Genomic DNA, 20299 nt, shown 5'->3' with positions numbered 1-20299 from the left:
AGCTGTGCTAAGTTTAGATCAACCATATCTCCTGATGATTAAAAGTAAAAAGATCACACACACACACACACACACACACACACACACACACACACACACACACACACACACAGACACACACACACACGCGTAACTGTTCATCAAATACAACAGCATTTAATCAGAAGATGCAAGAATGCTGGTGCTGAACGGGTCTAAATAACAAACAGTGTCGACCCTTCTGTTGATTTGAAAGTAAAACATATTGATTTAAACACATTTAGGCAAATAAAGACCCATTAAATCGCTAAAATAAAATAAACCTCATCTGGAATTTTTCCCCCCGTTATAACACACCGGCACTGACAGGAGAAACTTTTAATTGCAATAGAAAATGACACATTACATTAAATATGGCTTCTCTCCTCTCCTAACATTCAACTGTTCGTTACTTATTACAGATATTTGAATAATAAAATAAAATCCTGATGACAAAATAAATAAATCACAAGCAGACCAAAGTCAAATTAGGAAGGGAAAAAAAAGCCCCAGAGACACCCGGATGGGGATGAAGGGGTTATAAGAGGGAGGATTATTATGAAGCGAAGATGAGGTGCACACATTCAGGAAGGCAATCAGAAGAAGAGGGTGGAACCAAAACAAGAAACCAAAAAACAAAACAGATGGTGCAGAGGTAAAAAGTCACAGAATTGGGTTTGGATGGATTTAAATACTCGATACTCGATTGGTTCGTATTTGCGTAGATTTCAATCGAAGTTAGTCAGATTCACGATATCACACCTTCGACGGCTGCACAAAGACGAACCCGGGTCCAGGAGCTTACGTGACCACGCGCTCGCCGTGGTTTAGGGTTGGCCGTCATGTAAGAGCTCACCGGGTGGCACTGTTAAAATGTTTTGTCAATTTCCACGACTACAGGAAGAAATCATTGATCCTGAAAAGATGTTCATGTCAGAATAAATCGGTCTTGACAGCGGCCTGTTTGTCTGGAATGAATATTCACAGGCTTGGCTGCGTAACACGTCTTTTCAGCCACGAGTTCAGCCGGTTACAACGTGCAGGACATGCCAAGCAAAGTCTATGGACAATGTTGTCTCCGTATGAAGTGTGCCGAAGCCTTAAGGAAGGTTTAAAGCTTTGATTCGGTGACGATCTGATCACCACGACAGCCGTTTCTGTTTACGCTCACGACAAAGGTTGTTGAATCTGTACAGTGTCACAAGTCAAATGTTCACTGTGAGATCATCGACAGAACTAACGAGCACGTTAAACTTCTAACGCAGTAAATCACAGATGATATCATTCGTGTGGCTTCATGGACATGGACGCAGACGAACACCGAGTCACGACTCCTGTGCAGATACACGAAAGACTCCGCTACAAAACTTTATTTAATCTAAATGATTGAAAATGTTTTTAAATGAACTGAAAAAAAAAATTCCCTTCGCTCCTGATGATTCAGCGGTTCACCAGTAACACCGGTAGGAACGTGTGACTGTTCGGTGGCTCCACAAACCGGCAGCGGAGAAATATTCTGCAGAGTTTTTAAAAGCAGTAAAACATTACAATTATTTTAACCGGTTGAGACGTCGTACTGGATTTAACGACTGGTCTACTGGTAAGGAAACTCTTAGAAGTGTTTACATAAGGGGAGAGAGGCTGAGAGAACAAACGCTTCGACATCGTTCTGAATCGTTTTCAGCAGCCGCGTTTTAAGATTCGTAGATCACTCTCCCTCGAACGGCAGATACAGAAAAAGGAGAGGTGAGAAAGAGGAGAGAGGGGAGATGGAATTGTGTCCATGATGGAATGAAAGTGACTTACGCACCAGGATAAAGGGGGAAACCTGAGGGAACGCAAGCTTTACATCATTTTAATTACTACATGAGTCTACACACACACACACACACACACAGATAAAAACAATGAATGAACTGACATTTATTGAGAGAAAAGAGACTTGTCGAGTCAGTTAGCGCCAAGGGAGTCTGTAAGCAACTGGCAACCCATCGGTTCAAGTGCTTTACAGCACAGGTATGACAACAGAGCAAACAATGAGGGAGAGTGAGGGAAAGATGGAGAGTGGGGTACTAGGGGTGTGTGTGTGTGTGTGTGTGTGTGTGTGTGTGTGTGTGTGTGTGTGTGAGTGAAGTGGGAACAGTGAAAACAGACAGGAGGATGATGGCGGGGAACTGAGAGGAGAAAATGCGTCTCTCTCACAAATGTCCACACATTAGCACTCTCTCCATCCCATGTCCTCCTCTCTGAGTAACTAATGAGCCAACAACCTGGTCTCCCATTTCTCAACACACACAGACACAAACACACACACACACACACGCACACAGACACACACAACCAATTTAGAGTCACCAAACCACTTGCTGCTTTAGGGTGAATTCCTGGAGCTGTGTGGAGGTGAGAGGGTGAGCTATTTATAAATATTATAAACTTTTATTTTCAGTCAACAGTCTCACAAACATGGCCTACTGTCTCAGCTGTCAGAGAGAGAGAGAGAGGGGGGGGGGGGGGTTGGTTTAATAATGGATGCTGCAATCGTAACCCTGTTCACTCATTATCCACATCTGATCGCTCTCACGGCGAGGTGGTGTGCCCTCACCACCAACTAGTTATTACCTGCTTTATTATTTATCAAAACCATTTCCACAACAAGCAGCTGATCGCACGGCTGAGAGCCCTCGGCCAAACCCCCCGTGTGCCGCTGTTATGCAGGTTAAACACACGAGCTAGCTGCTTAGAAGCCGGAATCAGACTACAGCTCACACAACATCCACCCATGACCCTGAACTCTGGCAGAGAGCAGTGTGGAGCTCTGATGCGTGATTGGAGATTTAATATGATGGAGGTTTATAAAGATACAGTTTTAAGCAGCTGACGGTTTCAGCATGATTCAGTTCTGTGCAAAACAAACTTCTTGCTATCAGATTTGGAAAAACACAATACCTCCTTCCCTGGGACAGACACAGAGGCCACACCTCCTTCCCTGGGACAGACACAGAGGCCACACCTCCTTCACTGGGACAGATACAGAGGCCACACCTCCTTCCCTGGGACAGACACAGAGGCCACACCTCCTTTATTGGGACAGACACATAGGCCACACCTCCTTCCCTGGGACAGATACAGAGGCCACACCTCCTTCCCTGGGACAGACACAGAGGCCACACCTACTTCCCTGGGACAGACACAGAGGCCACACCTACTTCCCTGGGACAGACACAGAGGCCACACCTCCTTCCCTGGGACAGACACAGAGGCCACACCTCCTTCCCTGGGACAGGCACAGAGGCCACACCTCCTTCACTGGGACAGACACAGAGGCCACACCTCCTTCACTGGGACAGACACAGAGGCCACACCTCCTTCACTGGGACAGACACAGAGGCCACACCTCCTTCACTGGGACAGACACAGAGGCCACACCTCCTTCACTGGGACAGACACAGAGGCCACACCTCCTTCACTGGGACAGACACAGAGGCCACACCTCCTTCACTGGGACAGACACAGAGGCCACACCTCCTTCACTGGGACAGACACAGAGGCCACACCTCCTTCACTGGGACAGACACAGTGGCCACACCTCCTTCACTGGGACAGACACAGTGGCCACACCTCCTTCACTGGGACAAACACAGAGGCCACACCTCCTTCCCTGGGACAGACACAGAGGCCACACCTCCTTCCCTGGGACAGACACAGAGGCCACACCTCCTTCACTGGGACAGACACAGAGGCCACACCTCCTTCTCTAAAGCACCTTTAATGAACTGAAACAGAACATCGTGAGTTACTCATTATTTTTTGTGCCATGTTGATGTCACTAACTCAGTGACATCAGCCTGTTTGTGATTTTACCCATTAAGACAAAATGCTTTCAGGCAGGTTGAAAATAAAAGTCTGCAAATGTTGGATTTAGAGTGAGACAATTTAGAGTGACACGACGCTGCAGGCATTAATATCCGAGAATCAATTAAACGCCGAATGAACAAGAACATGCAAATAAAACTCTGTCAATATTTACTGGAAGCACATAAAAAGAGAAGGTGGCGGTTTAGAAAGAAGGGTTTGTGTGATGTGACACACTCCTTTATGAGAGATTCATTTCACCGAGGCTGAAGAGATTACTTCGTTCTAACCATCACTCGTTCTGCTCAAGGCTCCGAGAAAGGAGAGTAAAATATTTACACCAGTTATATCTACAAGTGGGGGCACGGTGGCCTCACACCTCCAGGGTTGGGGGTTCGATTCCCGCCTCCACCTTGTGTGTGTGGAGTTTGCATGTTCTCCCCCTGCCTCGGGGGTTTCCTCCGGGTACTCCGGTTTCCTCCCCCGGTCCAAAGACATGCATGGTAGGTTGATTGGCATCTCTGGAAAATTGTCCGTAGTGTGTGAGTGAGTGTGTGAGTGAATGAGAGTGTGTGTGTGTGCCCTGTGATGGGTTGGCACTCCGTCCAGGGTGTATCCTGCCTCGATGCCCGATGACGCCTGCGGCACAGGCTCCCCGTGACCCGAGGTAGTTCGGATAAGCGAAAGAAAATGAATGAATTAATTAATTAATTAATTAACACATCTACAAGTCTCTCTTACCTAAAATCTTTTTTCTGTGAATCACTACAAACGTGCTTTAGGACAACAGTGTCGACCACCTCGGAAAACCAAATAATAAACACAGATTTATTCTGGTCTCCACCTCCCAAAGCTTGAAGACAAATGTGCGATGAAACTAGATCTGGATTTGTAAATTGTGACTAAAAATTAAATTGTATTACAGTGCTTAAAAATGTTAGGCACAGGAAACCGATGATTGCGATGTATTAATGGAACAAACTGTGAGAAGAATTTTTTTTAAGAAATAAAATAAATATATATACACACACACCTAGAGCTACAGTACAAACCAATAATATTAACAATACCTAGAAAAACCAGAGTTCAGTGTGTGCCAGGGTTCAGACGCCCTCAAAGAGAAAGACAGACAAAGGGTTAGTGTTATTAAATCAAATAATTTTCCTTGATGGTGTAAAGAAAAGTTTGGTCGAAAAAATGTTGTGAGTCGACTCAATAAAAACTGTAGACTCAGTAATACACAGATGGAAAGAGTGTGTGCTTGTGTGTGCATTTATGGGCAAGAGAGAGAGAGAGAGCGAGAGAGAGAGAGCGAGAGAGAGAGAGACAGGGAGAGACAGAGATACAGAGAGTGAGAGAGAGAGAGCAAGAGAGAGAGAGAGAGAGAGAGAGACAGGGAGAGACAGGGAGAGACAGAGATACAGAGAGTGAGAGAGAGAGAGAGCTTGATAGATAGAGAGACCAAGAGCAAGAGAGAGATAGAAATACAGAGAGCGAGAGACAGGGAGAGAGCGAGAGCTAGAGAGGGAGAGAGAGAGCAAAAGAAAGACAGAGAGAGTGAGAGAGAGAGACATAGTGAGAGAGAGACAGGGAGAGACAGAGAGAGAGAAAGAGATACAGAGAGCGAGAGAGAGAGACAGGGAGAGAGCGAGAGAGACAGGGAGAGACAGAGAGAGATACAGAGAGCGAGAGAGAGAGACAAGGAGAGAGCGAGAGAGAGAGAGAGAGAGAGAGAGGGAGAGAGGGAGAGAGACCGAGAGATGGCAGATGAGGGTGGCAGTGGTGTGATCAGATGGGTGGAGGGTACAGTCTCCACACACACACACACACACACACACACACACACTTGGGCACAGCACAACACAGCTGTTAATAGTGCTCAGTGCATTAGATATTTATAAAGCTCAGCCCACGAAGCTGCCAGCACTGGTTTAATATGAAAACACTACTCTGCCGCCTAAACACACATTTCCAGACCTTATGTTTACCATCGCCTGAGCGAAGCCCGAACGCCACTAGGGTTTACGCTTCAGGAGACTGTGGTGTGGAGACTGAACAATGGCCTTGTTTTAAATCTCCTTCTCCCTTCAGCAGTTTCTCTCTCTCCATCTCTCACTTTCAGCAGGAAACAATGTAAAGCAGACTTAGAAACTATAGCCATTTTCAACTGACAGCATTTTACACATAATGAATTGCTTCTCTCCTTAAAAACACTCCTTTTAAAAATAAATCCTGTTATTGTACCAGGCCTTGCCGTTTAATTTAACGTTTCCTCCTAAACAGCACTCCAGCCTGGCAAAGTTTAATGTTAGCTTAGTTCACATAGACTGCTGGAACAGCATACGCCTTCATTTACACTTAAAGCTGGGGTCTCCGTTGTTTGAGAATTGCTTCAGAAAAACTGAGTCGGCCGCCAAACAAAACAAAAACAAAACTAACGTGTAGCCAATGGGCAGTAAGGGGTGTGTCTTGTCAATATGGGCAGAGAGGGTGTTCAGTGCGCATGTGTGACATTAGCAGAAAGCGGTTTTAACATTGACATGGAGGATAAAAACAAAGAAAGAAAGCGAAAAAAGGCTTACGATAAGGCAAGAAGTAGTGTGGGTGGAGCTATCGAAAGGGGGGTGGGACCCATTTGGGTTAGGGGCGTGTTTGTTTTGGTGATTTTATATGTCAAAATTGGCTTTCAAACAACGGAGACGATACCTTTAAGAACAGTGTAACAAATATACTACACCGCTGATCGATTTTCAGTAGCAGCAGCCAACGTTAGTGCCGACTCCATATTAACGTGCTTAACATTTCTCAGATAACTCATTAACATGGACCTGGAAAACAAATATGCCTTAGGTATGTAAAGGCTTGTTATAGCGATGACAAACAGTGTGAAGCTTAACAACTTAAGAGCGTTTACTCAAGAGTCTGGAACCAAATGGAACGAGCGAATTTTAATACATTTGTGCCAATTACAATTACGATTTCAGACCTGGTGTATTTTACACCAACAGAGGCTCAGTTCTAAGGATTTCATGACCAAATGCGATTATCAGAATGTAGTTCTTTGGTGGAGAGCTCCTGCCTCAAGTAGAGGAGTTTAAGTATCTTGGGGTCTTGTTCACGAGTGAGGGAAGTATGGAGCGGGAGATCGACAGGCGGATCGGCGGATCTTCTGCAGTGATGCGGTCGATATACCGGTCTGTTGTGGTGAAGAAAGAGCTGAGCCGCAAGGCGAACTACGTTCCTACCCTCACCTATGGTCATGAGCTTTGGGTCATGACCGAAAGGACAAGATCCCGGATACAGGCGGCCGAAATGAGTTTCCATCGCAGGGTGGCTGGGCGCTGCCTTAGAGACAGGGTGAGGAGCTCGGTCACTCGGGAGGATGCCTCCTGGACGCATTTCCTGGGGAGGTGTTCCGGGCATGTCCAACCGGGAGGAGGCCCCGGGAAAGACCTAGGACACGCTGGAGGGACTATGTCTCTCGGCTGGCCTGGGAACGCCTCGGTATTCCCCGGAAGAGCTGGAGGAAGTGTCTGGGGAGAGGGAAGTCTGGGCATCCCTGCTTAGACTGCTGCCCCCGCGACCCGGTCCCGGATAAGCGGTAGAAAATGGATGGATGGGTGGATGTTTAGTTCTTTGACTACATTTCTATTTAGTCGAAAAGCCCGATAATAAGCCGAGACATGATGTCCTCTAAGCTGTGTTTAGTTTGATCATTAAGCAAAGTGTAAATATTTGCTGGATGTATGAAGTAACCGCACATGAACAACCTCAACCTCGTTACAAAATCACGTTTTCTAGCACAATGGCAAGGCGGATTTTACAAGAGCTAACGTCGCTGCCTCACGACTTTAAGGGTCTCAGGATTGACCCCTGAGGTTGGGTTACTATGTCTGGAGTATCCCTGTGTCTGTGTGGGTTTCTTCCATAATTCCTCTCTTGTCCCAATTGTGCAAGTTGGTGGATTAACGAGTCTAAATTACCCCTAGATGATCGTGTGCACCAGTGTACAACCAAAACAACTGCCCAGATCCACTGCAAACCTTTACCAGGATAAAGTGACCATCTCTGTTAGCTGAGATTTGCATGCAGATGTGGAGACTTCTTTAGGATTGGCCTTGATCTCTGGAGGAGTAAATTATATTCAGTAATGATGATGGGATCATGCCAGATTCTCCGTGCTGTCGGTTGGATAGAGTTCTGACGGGTCAAAAGTTACATAACTCTATTTATGAATGATTTGACAGCAGGGGGTTTAATTTCCTGGAGAGTCTATGTACACATAGCTGCAGGGTCTGTTGCCTTCTTTCGGGCTTAAAAAAAGATCCTTTCTCTGCTGGAGAATGTCCTTCATGCTTGTGCGGCATGAAGAGAGGACACGAAGAGGGGCAAGCATGACTAAATTCGGTTTTTAATAGTGTCGTGCTCTGATTGCTTATCTGATTAAAATTGCCTACGTCCTGGTCTGGTCTGTCTTCTCGCTGTGTGGACTTGCAGTGTCGAAGCTCTCCAAGCCCAGATCGAGTGACCTCTTTGGAGAGTCCTGCGAGATTCGTTTGAACATTAAGGAGTGAAGAGGGTGTAATGAACTGGTACTGGCAACAATGTGGGCGTGGGGGGTTCGATCTGGGCATTAAATTGAGGGGCAATTGAGGTGTTAGGTGTTCATGCCACACACACACACACGCACACACACACACACACAATCATAAATGCATGCTTTTCTCCTGGCAGCTGGCTGATGAGCTGAGCAGTGATTAAGAGCGAGTGAACACATCATTTCCTTTGTCATTGTGATGAGGCCTTGGAGAAAAGCCCTCGGGTGAGAAAAGGAGAGAGAGAGAAAAGAGAAAGAGGAGGATGCATGTGATTAGGTGTGCCATTTAAATGACATTCACACTAATCGCTGATATCAGGTTAGTCGCTAGGAAAAAAGAAATACCGTCGAGAGTTTCCGCAGCTAATGGTGGAGGTGCTGGAGTTTCTAAACGACGGCGCCGGGTCTCGTCGTACGCCTAATTCCATTTGCCGAGAGTCATGGTTAAGCAGGCGAGTGGACCTGTGGGAAATTACCCACAATTCCTTCTCAAGACCAACACCACACACCCCTGTACTCACTTGGGCACACACATTATATAAAGACTACTAACTCAATTCTAAAGGAGTTTTGTTTAACAGCAACCTTTCTACCCCCTCATACCTGGTCAGAAGGGGGGTTGGGGAGGGGGATTTCCTTGATAACATATCAAAGTCTGTGCCTAAAGTCACGCTGCCTTTCTGACGGGATAAAAAAAAAAAACCCTTCTATTTGAACTGTAATCCCTCCTGCGAACAGTGCGGATGTGGAGGAGGTCGTCAGAAGTCACAAGTGAGGGAGAACACAGGGCGAGAGGCAGGGTGCTTCCCCTGACTGCCGGCTGATGGAGTGACTGGAAAACAGTGCTACATCCTGCAGGGGCAATTATGTGGGAGTTTTGATGAGGCGCATAAACCCATTCATATCAGGAGACGAGCCGGTTTGTCTCCTGGATGTGACAAAGCTGCTACCGTTTTTTGCTTGTGGGCATAACTTTTGTCAACAGAATTGTTTGAAAAGTAGCACAATTTTGCATTGTGTGTGTGTGTTTGTGTGTGTGTGTGTGTGTGTTTGTGTGTGTGTGTGTGTTTTGCAGCTACCAGACAAATATTTCACTGGTTTAATTCCGCAGCAGTCATAATATAGTGGCTGATTTGATTGAAAGTAAATAAAAGAATAAATCAAAATATCTAGTGGAAAAGTTGGCTCAGATGACCCGGTCACACGGACTGTGACTCGCTCGTCGTACGACTTTACCGTAATGAGTTATTAGGAATCGAGGCTGTGACTTGTACTTCGGGGGTTAACGTGGTTTGTAGCAGCCGATCGTACGACAAACTAAACCTAAAGCCTACAAACTAAAAGCAGACATCTCTGTAGACTTTGTGTCTTTATGAAGAATATTAGTACTGTGTAAAAATATCTTGTTTTTTTTGCTTCTTGTTTTTCTTATTTGTTATTATTTTTATGCCGAAGGACGCTTTATATATAGCCAGTTAGCTTCCCGGCAGGACGGCTTGCTTTGACTACGTGGGTATTTTCATACGCAAAGATAGTGTTTGGAATCAGCGAAGACGGAGATAAAGCATTCTAAACATCTTATTCGGTTACTGATTAAATACGAGTTTTCATTTTCTTTTTTCTATTTTTACCCATTTACCTTTTTGTGTGTTTATGTCGGGGAGGGGGGGGGGATAACATGCAACGTGGACCATTGGACCATTCATGCCAGTTAAGCTTTGTTGAAATAAAATGTGTGTGTGTGTGTGTGTGAGAGAGAGAAAGAGAGAGAGTGTGAGAGAGGACTATGAGTGTGGGTAGTGGTAAGGGACTATGAGTGTGGGTAGCGGTAAGCAGGATTGCCTGGCACTTATCTGATGCCAACCACACGGTCTCTCATGCCAGACAGTGGAGATTTCCCACCCCTCTCTCTCTCTCTCTCCCTCTAATGTACCCAGCATGTTGCTTGATTGAAGAGTCTTTCGGCTTTGTCCTTGACAATCAACTTAAGAGCAGGATCGAGGCGTTAGCGCTGCCTTAGCACGACAGGATCGGAGCCTTTAATGCCTCATCTCATTCCTGATATTAGAATAGCAGAGACAAAGCCAGGCATAGACAAATTCTTTTAACACTTATCAGACATAGGCAGGCACACATGAAATAATAAAAGAACACACCCATACACACACACACACACACACACACTTGGAGCAGTAGCTGAGCTTCTTGATGCAGGCTGGGAACTGAAACGGCTCCCTGTGCTGCCGATCCAGGTAAGCAGATTAGAGAAGTGCACAATGCAGCCTTCTGTTTCTCTTCCAGGAACAAACCAATGCTTTATGCTACACACACACACACACACACACACACACACACACACACACACACACACACAAAACAACACCTTGTCCACAGCCAAGAATTCCTCACTCAGCCCAACACCTGTGTCCCTCCATCTTTTTCCCCCTCCTGTCTGTCTGTCTCTTTCTCTCAGGCCTGAGCCACTCTCTCCGTAGCGAATCGGCTTTCATCCCCACGCCTCGCCGTGACCAATTGCAGCTTAAGTTACTTACACTTGCATCATTTAAAAAAAAATCCTGCCGAATTTTAACCTGTGATCAGACGCACTCTTTGTTAACTCTGTGGATTGGATGCCATCTGGATGCTAACTCTTCCCCGGTTCTATCGAGGAAGCAGGCTAGCGTTAACGTTTCATGCCGTTTCATCATCCCTCGCTACCGGTTCATTAAAGGAAACAAGGAGCTGAGAGGTGGGAGGGGGAGGGGTGTGTGTGCGCGGAAGGGGCAGAATCGGTGTGCGCCGGGGACATCAAGGTGATCCTCGATTGGTTTTACGGAGCTGTGAGAGAGGGGGAAAAACATAAGATGCATTAGAAAAAAAAGTCAAGGTGAAAACAAGAAGCACAAACTGTCCACACGTGTAGACCAGAGCGTGGGAAAGGTCTGAGAACAAGGCCACGAGTTTGTGTGGTAACGTTTCTCTCAGTGGTCAGCATTCTGATCACGCAGACACGTGTCAGGTTCTGACAGAAAAATAAAGGGTTAAACTGCACAGTCACACACACGCACGTTAAACAGAACCGTTTGAGGCCAAAAAGCTTTTTTTTTTTTTTTGCTTCAATTTGGTGAATAATTCTATTTAATAATTTGCTGCACGCTTTTGAACAGAAATGCAACCTGTGCATTAAAATATTAGGCAGCTTTCTGACAGATAATTGGTTGAAGTTAAAGCTAATTTCAGCCTTGGAGGAAAGATGCAAGCACAGCAGTGTGTAACACACACACACACACACACACACACACACACACACACACACACTTCAGAATCCTGATTGGCTGTTCACACCTCCATGCACCAGATCTGTTAACACCGTGGCAATAAGCAGAGATGGGGGACTCGAGTCATATGACTTGACTCGAGTCAGACTTAAGTCCCGAATTTGAGACTTGAGACTTGCTTGACAAATATAAAAAAATATTTAAAAAAAAAAAATATATATATATAAAAAAAGACATTTGTGACTTGAGACTTGAGTTAAATGACTCAGATGGGGCACTCGACTCGAGTCAGACTTAAGTCGCAAATTTGAAACTGGCTTGACAAATATGTAAAAAAAAAAAAAAGACTCGACTTTTGACTTGACATCCGTGACTCGAGACTTGACCCGTACTCTAATGACTGCTGGACCTCCGGCTTTGTGAGACAACGTGCGCAAGAAGGTGAAAGAGACACTCAAAAGTTAACGACTTCGGTCTGTTCACACTACACGTGTTAACTGACCTCACATTGCTCACAGGACCTCAGTTTCCTCACCCCACCCATCATCTACCTCACTTTATTAACATTACGTACGATAACCCCCCTGTTTAACCCCCGACTTCTGTATTAACGTTACGTTAACAGCCGCAGGACACGGAAACGTCTCGGCCTCCTGATTACGTCTGCGAGTCTCTTCGGACTGCTTTAAGACGTCGAGGAAAAACAGAGTCTAGAATTCTGGATGAAAGAGAGGCAACAGGAAACAGACAATATTCCTCCACAGCCAGAACAAATGAACTCCATCAAACACACACACACACACACACACACACACACACACACACACACACACACACACACACACACCCCTCCATTGTGATCATCGGTGAGAGCAGAGCCATTGCATTAACCCACAATGCAGCAGGGCAGCAGGACTGATGGCTTTGGAAAGCTCAATTTCCAACACAATCGTCCTCATTTTAGTGCAGTAAATGCCAGTGAGATGGTGTGTGCTCCATGCTCTATTGTGCAAGGATCTTGCTCTCTTCAGACAGAGGCCTCAAATGAGAACGAGAGAGAGAGAGAGAGAGAGAGAGAGAGAGATATTCTGGTTGGCATACACTACTTCAAGCCACTGAAGTGCTTCTCTAATTCTCTCCTTTTTCCACAGACATGGTGCCAAGCCTGGTTCAGGCAACCATCGGACCTACAAGTTTGATCCATTACCTCAGATGTGGGAGTTTATTTACACACAACCATGATGCATCACACAAGGCACAAGTGAGGACAAACCCAAAACAGAGCATCCATTGTGCTTTAGGGACATTTATATATTTCTGCAGGCATGATTTCATTCCACTTTGTCCTTTAGCAAAATCACTACAAAGTTCTTCCGACTGATCGCCTTTATCCTGCACTGAAACACTGCTCTCCTGATCGCCGTGGTCTTTTTCAGGGTGACTATATTAAAATATTTACACTATGCCTCCCCTCAGACTAAACTCTAACTCGCCATTCGGGTGTCATTCGGCTCGGGGACACGTCCGTTACTTACTGGCGCTCTCACCATCGCATCTCTAGTGTAGTCACCGGACGTTTTGGCCGGTCGACTACGTTCGGGTCGAGGTAGAAAATATCGAAATAATGCTTATATAAAATAGTTTGAGTTCAAACGTCACGGTCCGTCCGTTCCAGACTTGCGTTTTAGTGCCGTGAGAGAACCGATTTCGTGGCTCGATAGCCGATACTTTTGCGGTTGGGAAGCGTGGAGCGGTTGAGGATTTGGCCCGGTGTCGGTGGAGGAGCGCTGTGTCTTTCCTCTACTCTCTGTCTCTCGATAGCAGGAATGAAAGTTATAAGAGCTCTTTGAGATCTGTCCCTGTTTAAAACACTGCAGTCTGTATGAAGATCAGGTGACGTCAGAGCGGAGAGGAGCGAGACAGTAACCTTTTCCTCAGGCTGCTTTAATTTAACCTCCATGCAAAAAGCAACCGGGGGCCGAGAGGAAGATCTGCTCGATAAGCCTCAATCAGATTCCTGGGTGAGATGACCTGCTCCAGTCTGAAGGGCATTTAACATTTGAGAGAGAGAGAGAGAGAGAGAGAGAGAGAGAGAGACTGCTAGAGACAGGATGTGAGAGCGTGATAGATAGAGAGATATAAAGAGAGAGTGTTCGATAGCAAAAGACAGAAAACGAGAGAAAGGAAGGCTGGTGAGAAAGAGGACGGTGTGTCAGCGGGTCCTGAAGCAGAAACGCACAAAGCGCTTCATTAAAGACCAAAATAAGAGGAAAGAACTGTCATTTTGTGCGTGTGTGTGTGTGTGTGTGTGGGTGTGTGTGTGTGTGTGTTTGTGTGTGCGCGTGTGTAGGAGCATTTTAGTCATTCAGTGGAAAATTTCCAGATGACCCACAATGCATCTAAATTATTCTACCGAATGTATGTCAATGCAGAGTCAAAGTGAAACAGGGCCTGAAACCCAACACACACACACACACACACACACACACGCACACACACAGCACCTGCCTCATGCAAATCACTTGATCGCTGCTGCTTAACTTTTTTCTATTCATTAACTCTTTTCTTTATCTGTCACAAAGCTGAGTCGTGTTCCTGCCAATTTTAAAAACAAATTTAAAAAAAGTGTGTATATTGTGTGTACTGTATGTGTGTGTGTGTGTGTGTGTGTGTGTGTGTATATGTATATATGTGAAATTTTCAGTGCTTTCGCTTTGATAAGGTGTTATAAGGAAGCGGTTTACATGCGACCAGACGTATGGAGACGGCGCACGACCGCCATCTCACTGCCGTCTGTAAACGTTCTAACTGCCTTTAAACGGCGCCATCGATTATTTTATAAAAACGTGAAAGCGGGACGATGATGTGAATGACATCCAAATGTTTTCTCAGGCGTGTCAGTAAATCCTACTGAAAAGACTCAACAAGCCGATTTACGCTAGCATGAAATGCTAATAACATCCTATTGCTGCCATATTGAGTAAAAGAGAAGTGAGGGACAATTGCATGGAATCTCTTTTACACAAACGCACCCAGACATCAGACGGTTTAATCTGGTCTTGGGTGAGCAATTAGAAGAGAAGCATGAGTCTGGGCAAATGATTCAGTCTTAGTATGAAATCTGTCTCTCTCTCATACTCTCGCTCCTTCTCTCTCATACTCTCGCTCCTTCTCTCGCTCCCTCTCTCTCATACTCTCGCTCCTTCTCTCTCGATCTCATATACTCTCGCTCCTTCTCTCGCTCCCTCGATCTCATACTCTCGCTCCCTCGATCTCATACTCTTGCTCCCTCGATCTCATACTCTCGCTCCCTCGATCTCATACTCTCGCTCCCTCGATCTCATACTCTCGCTCCCTCGATCTCATACTCTCGCTCCCTCGATCTCATACTCTCGCTCCCTCGATCTCATACTCTCGCTCTCTCGATCTCATACTCTTGCTCTCATACTCGCTCTCATACTCTCGCTCTCTCGATCTCATACTCTCGCTCTCATACTCGCTCTCTCGATCTCATACTCGCTCTCTCGATCTCATACTCGCTCTCCCTCATAGTCTCTCTTGCTCTCTCTCTCACACACACACACACACACACACACACACACACACACACACACACACAGATAGTGAATGTAGCATTAGCTTTGGGTGCATTGTGTGCTTGTAGGACAGGAGCATTGTGTCTTTGCAAAGTCCTTTGGTTTAGGATGAAGCCTCTTCCTAATCTCAGATAAAGACGAGATAAAGCAGACAGAGATAATGACAACGCTTTCGCTAAAGCATTATCGCAACTTTTATCTAACATACACACACAGACACCCACACCCACACAAGGCAGGGCATATATATATATAAAAAAAAAAAAAAAGACTCCACACACCCACAGATCAAATCCCCGACATGTTGGGGGTCGGTACTCTGCTACCCTTCCTTTCTCCATCGATCGTTTTTCCATCACACGCTTCTTCTGATTCGGCAATCAGTCAACAAGCGTCAGTGACAAACAGACAGCTCTGATAAAGGCAGGGAGCCGAAGCGCAGCACTGACGCACTGATAGAGGACAACCCGCTAACACACACACACACACACACACACACACACACACACACACACACACAACATAACGGCAGGACGCCGTTACACATCTGTTTAAACAGTAAAGATTTAGCTCTTACCTCTGTGTCTGTTAGTGGTCTTATCAAACATTAGCATAGCGTCTTCTACCTGCGAGAAAGAACACAGTAAAGAGTGTGAGGTCAGGGGTTAGCTTTAGCGTCGGAAAGAGATTAAAGAGACACAGATTAAACAACTTAATCCTGTTAAAATATCAGGCTACCAATATTAGCTTAGTTTTATATAAAATACAGGGGAAATATGGAAATACACCAGCTAATGGCTGAGGAAAAGGATTTAGCTAGCTAACACAGAGCTATTACACCTTTATTTTTCTAAAGATTAAAAACAAAAAAAAAAACAACAACAACAAATAAACAAACTTCCACATGTCGAGGTTATATTAAGAAATGTTGAATTAATTAAGCAATCAAACAGCAGTTTCAGTTCCCCGTGCCCATGTAAACCAGTTGGTCATCAGTTCCTGTTGCTTGTGTGTCTATAATTGATCAGAGAACAGTTCCTGTCCAATCAGTACGTCTGAAACGAAGACTACAGCTTTATTGTTTAAGGCTCGCCTAGACGTCTAACGTCGCCGATGAAGTTACATTTAGTTATTTATCGATCCTTGCTGTCAGCACACGAGGACTCGATACAAACCAAAACCTGCCTCGGGCCTAACATCCATCAGTCGTCACCCTCCATCCCTGTCCATCATAAACCCTCAACGCACACAGAAAGAAAAAAAAATAAAAATAGGAGACAATATCACAGAGGGGAACCGGAGCCAAAAGGTCCTTAGTTTCTCGCCCCAGTTACCGTCGCTAGGTAACACTCTGAGCAGGCAGGGTGCGTGTGGCAGAGTGAGGGTGCGCGCCAGAGGCGGGCTGACGGCGTGAGGATGATGGGAATAGGAATGCACATGAACACACACAAACAAGGGTAAACAGGAACAACCTGGCTGCATCGCCTCTGTTTGTTTGAATTAGAGAAGCAGTCTAACACAGAGAACACACACACAAGCCAAACACTACTGCCAGTCTATGTGTGTGTGTGTGTGTGTGTGTGTAGGTTTCTATAATTATCAGACCATAACGATGTCTTATCAATAAGCAGCACCATTAGGATGTTCAGGATGTCGCAGTCTCACTGACCTACCATTAGGTTTTTTATTTTACATACCCAACATTATTTGTACACACACCCAGCAGTTAGTTCTGCTTTCTACATTCTGTGTGCTTTCACATGTGCAGTGTTTTACTGCAGCTGGTGTGTTTTTAACCCCGTCAGTATAACTACCAATACAACCGCCTCATTGTCCACATGTCCGGTGAACCGTAGAACGATTCGATTTCAGCGAGAAAGCTGTTCGACTCCGAATCGACTCGATCGTTCGGATGCAAATCTTTGGTATCTCGGGATACGATAAAGACATGATAAGGAGATAAGGACTGGAGAGCTTCAGAAATGCCACGTGATTATTGGATCAAGGGGAAAAAAAGAAGAGATAAAAGAAAATAAGCTGAATATGAGACTACAAATATTTGACTGATATATTCCATCTCTGTATTACTGAATTTTTTAACCAGAATGTTTTCAGTTGCAAAGATGTTTGTAAATGATGGTAACATCTGACAAGAAAGTGCAGAATCAAAAAGTATCAATTTCATTTTGATTCAGATTACGTAACTATTATGAAAAAAGTCGGTACGATTTGACCAGTAAAAACCCGTCCGACAGCCCGAAACACACCCTGCGCTGATTCTGATCGTGACCAAGCGACTCGAGTCGCTATTCCCGCCGAGCACAACTCTGCTGAAGGACGGGTCATGATTCGGTGAGCACTCGGAGATGGAGTCGGTTCAGCCATTGTATACATGGCGGGGAAATTCCTGATGCGTGACCGTCACAATCTACTGATACACACATATAGACACACACACGTCTCTTTTATAGAGATGCTTCAGTACTGCAGGCCTTTTCAATGCAGCCTCTCACAGCTCACACTGTGCTCTTCTACTATCTGATAGCAGGTTAAGGACCTCTTCACCAAACACACACACACACACACACACACACACACACACACACACACACACACACACACACACACACACACACAGAGGCTATGCTCACTCAAGGGAAGCAGAAATCTCTCACTCCTTTCTCCTATTCTGAAGCGACCGGTTCAATGGATAATGGCGGCCTTATCGTATGTAAAAGGAGAGCGATGGAGACTGTGCGCTGGAGTGGCTGGCCTTTTGTAACAATGAAGAAAAGGTTCTGCTAGCCACCTCTTGCATTGTGAATGTTAGCGAGGAAAAAGTCTGCTGCCTTTTGTAGCTCTGGGGAATAATAATAAAAAAAAGTGTTGTTTCCGTGTTGGTTTTCTATCTCGCACTTTTTAATCCAACTGCTTTAACTCATGATAAAATCTGACAAGAAGGAGAGTAGCAGCGGATGTAGCGTTGCTGAAAGCAGATTGCTAGAAAACATTAACAAAGCTAGCATAGCATGTCTAAAATCTAGCTGTTTGTGTTGTCGTTGAAAAAAAGAGTTTTCTTCCTCATAAATCTTACTTAACTACTGTAACATTACTCATGCTAACATCCAACACTTACTTGGCTAATTTACCATCGAAAGACATGAGATTGACCCCTTAATTTCCCAAAAAACCATACGAGCAAAGCGTTACAAGACTTTAGAAGTGTTTAGCATTGGAATTTTTTGCCTTTTGTGTGTCTGGCTTTTTAAACTCATGCTAATATCCCAAGGGAGAAGCAGCTATTGACAGGCTAATGTGAAGTTGCACCTTTAAAGTACATGACTTCTAACAGCCTGTGAGAAGCTGCTTTTTTTATCCAGAGAACTAAGAGTCTGGCTTTCACTGAACTAGCATAAACTACTGTATGCTTCTGACAGGAAAGAACGATCTCCATGAAACAGTCGCAAACACTGTATAGCTCTAAGACCACGAAGCTACAAGAATGTTAGCAGATTTCTAAAACTAGCCATTTGAAGCTCTAGTTTAAAAGATGTTTGTAAATGATGGTAACATCTGACAAGAAAGTGCAGTCTGTGTAGCAGAATAATGCATTGTAATGCTCAACCCAAGCACCCCGAAAAGCTAGCATTAGCATAGCATAACTCCAACAGAAATGCACAGTTGAATGCTAACGACTCTCCATGGTTCAGAACCAACATCCTCACAAACTTTTTTTTACCTCACACACTTTCCATAACTAATATAAATCAGGCTAACGTCATACAGAAAGGCTCGACCGCTCGGCTGATGCCTCGGTTATAGGCTTTAAAATGACGCGAGCGACCTCCAGCACCACAGAGCCGCATGAGCAAGAAGCTAAGAGCATACAGCGAGTGTCTGAAGCTAATTCTGCACTTTTAGCACTACCAGGAGAACTCCTTTATTAGCTAGCATGCACGCTCTGGAGCTGGCACATAGAGATACAAGGGGAAAAAAAATTACAAAAAGGAAGCAACTGAGCAGCTGTTTAAATTCACACGAGGGCCTGGAGGCGGCTTATCGTGTTTCTGTCAGAAGATATGACAACGAACACTCCTTTCCTAGAAACCTTTGCACCTATGCTGCTGCGCCCAAAACAGGCGTATGTATAAAACACTTCTCTCTCTCTCTCTCTCTCTCTCTCTCACACACACACACACACACACACACACATATATACAGACACTCTATACACACATCGGTTTAAATCAACAGCCTTTTGAATTATTTATTGACAGACAAAGACATTCATAAGCGGGCTGACTTGTGGTGTGATGCAGGGAAACGTAGCAGGCCTGCTGGAGATTTAAGAGCAGGGGAAATACAGTGTGACAGCAGTTTAGATCGACTGCAATTTCCCCATTATTTACATTCCCCACACGAGAGAGAGAGAGAGAGAGAAATGGAGAAAGTCAGCATAAGTCATACCAGAGACTTAGACACACATAATAACAGAAGTTTTACTTCGCACCAGGGGGCTTCTCATCAGTATTCATGTTTTATACTGAATTAAAATAAGCACATCCTATAGAGCCTGACGACTAAGAGTCGTGTCCTTTATGACGTTCTATTCCGGATTGTAACTATTTATATGTAGCGCTTGCTATGGACATGCATCCGCGACTGAGTGACCAGTCCATAGTTCATTTGCTAATAGGTCTGTTCCTTAAGGACACGCACATAGAGCATGTCTCCTCTCATTACTGCACACGCTTAGGCTAAAATGACAAAGCTAGAACCTCTACGTTGGGGTCAAACATTTATACCCATCCTCAATAAAAATTATCGCTCCCTGGCCTTTTAAATAGGAACCCCTTCGCATACATGCAATTATGCAATCAGCCAATCAGGTGTCAGCAGGTCAAGGGATATAATGCGTCAATTAACGGCCACATCAGTGACTTGGTGGTACCAGACGC

General features: G+C 45.0%; 1 protein-coding gene across 18 annotated transcripts in view; it reads right to left on the bottom strand.

The window, feature by feature from the left end:
• Positions 1-20299, bottom strand: part of msi2a (musashi RNA-binding protein 2a) — a 216697-nt gene that overhangs the window by 82449 nt on the left and 113949 nt on the right. For all 18 annotated transcript variants that reach the window (XM_047805133.1, XM_047805136.1, XM_047805134.1 and 15 more), the window contains one exon: positions 15919-15967. In XM_047805133.1, coding sequence (XP_047661089.1) covers positions 15919-15967 — 49 coding nt within the window. The remainder of the gene's footprint in view (positions 1-15918; positions 15968-20299) is intronic.

The sequence above is a fragment of the Tachysurus fulvidraco genome, chromosome 20 (assembly GCF_022655615.1).
Source record: "Tachysurus fulvidraco isolate hzauxx_2018 chromosome 20, HZAU_PFXX_2.0, whole genome shotgun sequence".
Taxonomy (NCBI): domain Eukaryota; kingdom Metazoa; phylum Chordata; class Actinopteri; order Siluriformes; family Bagridae; genus Tachysurus; species Tachysurus fulvidraco.
This window is presented reverse-complemented; position numbering and strand designations above follow the sequence as displayed.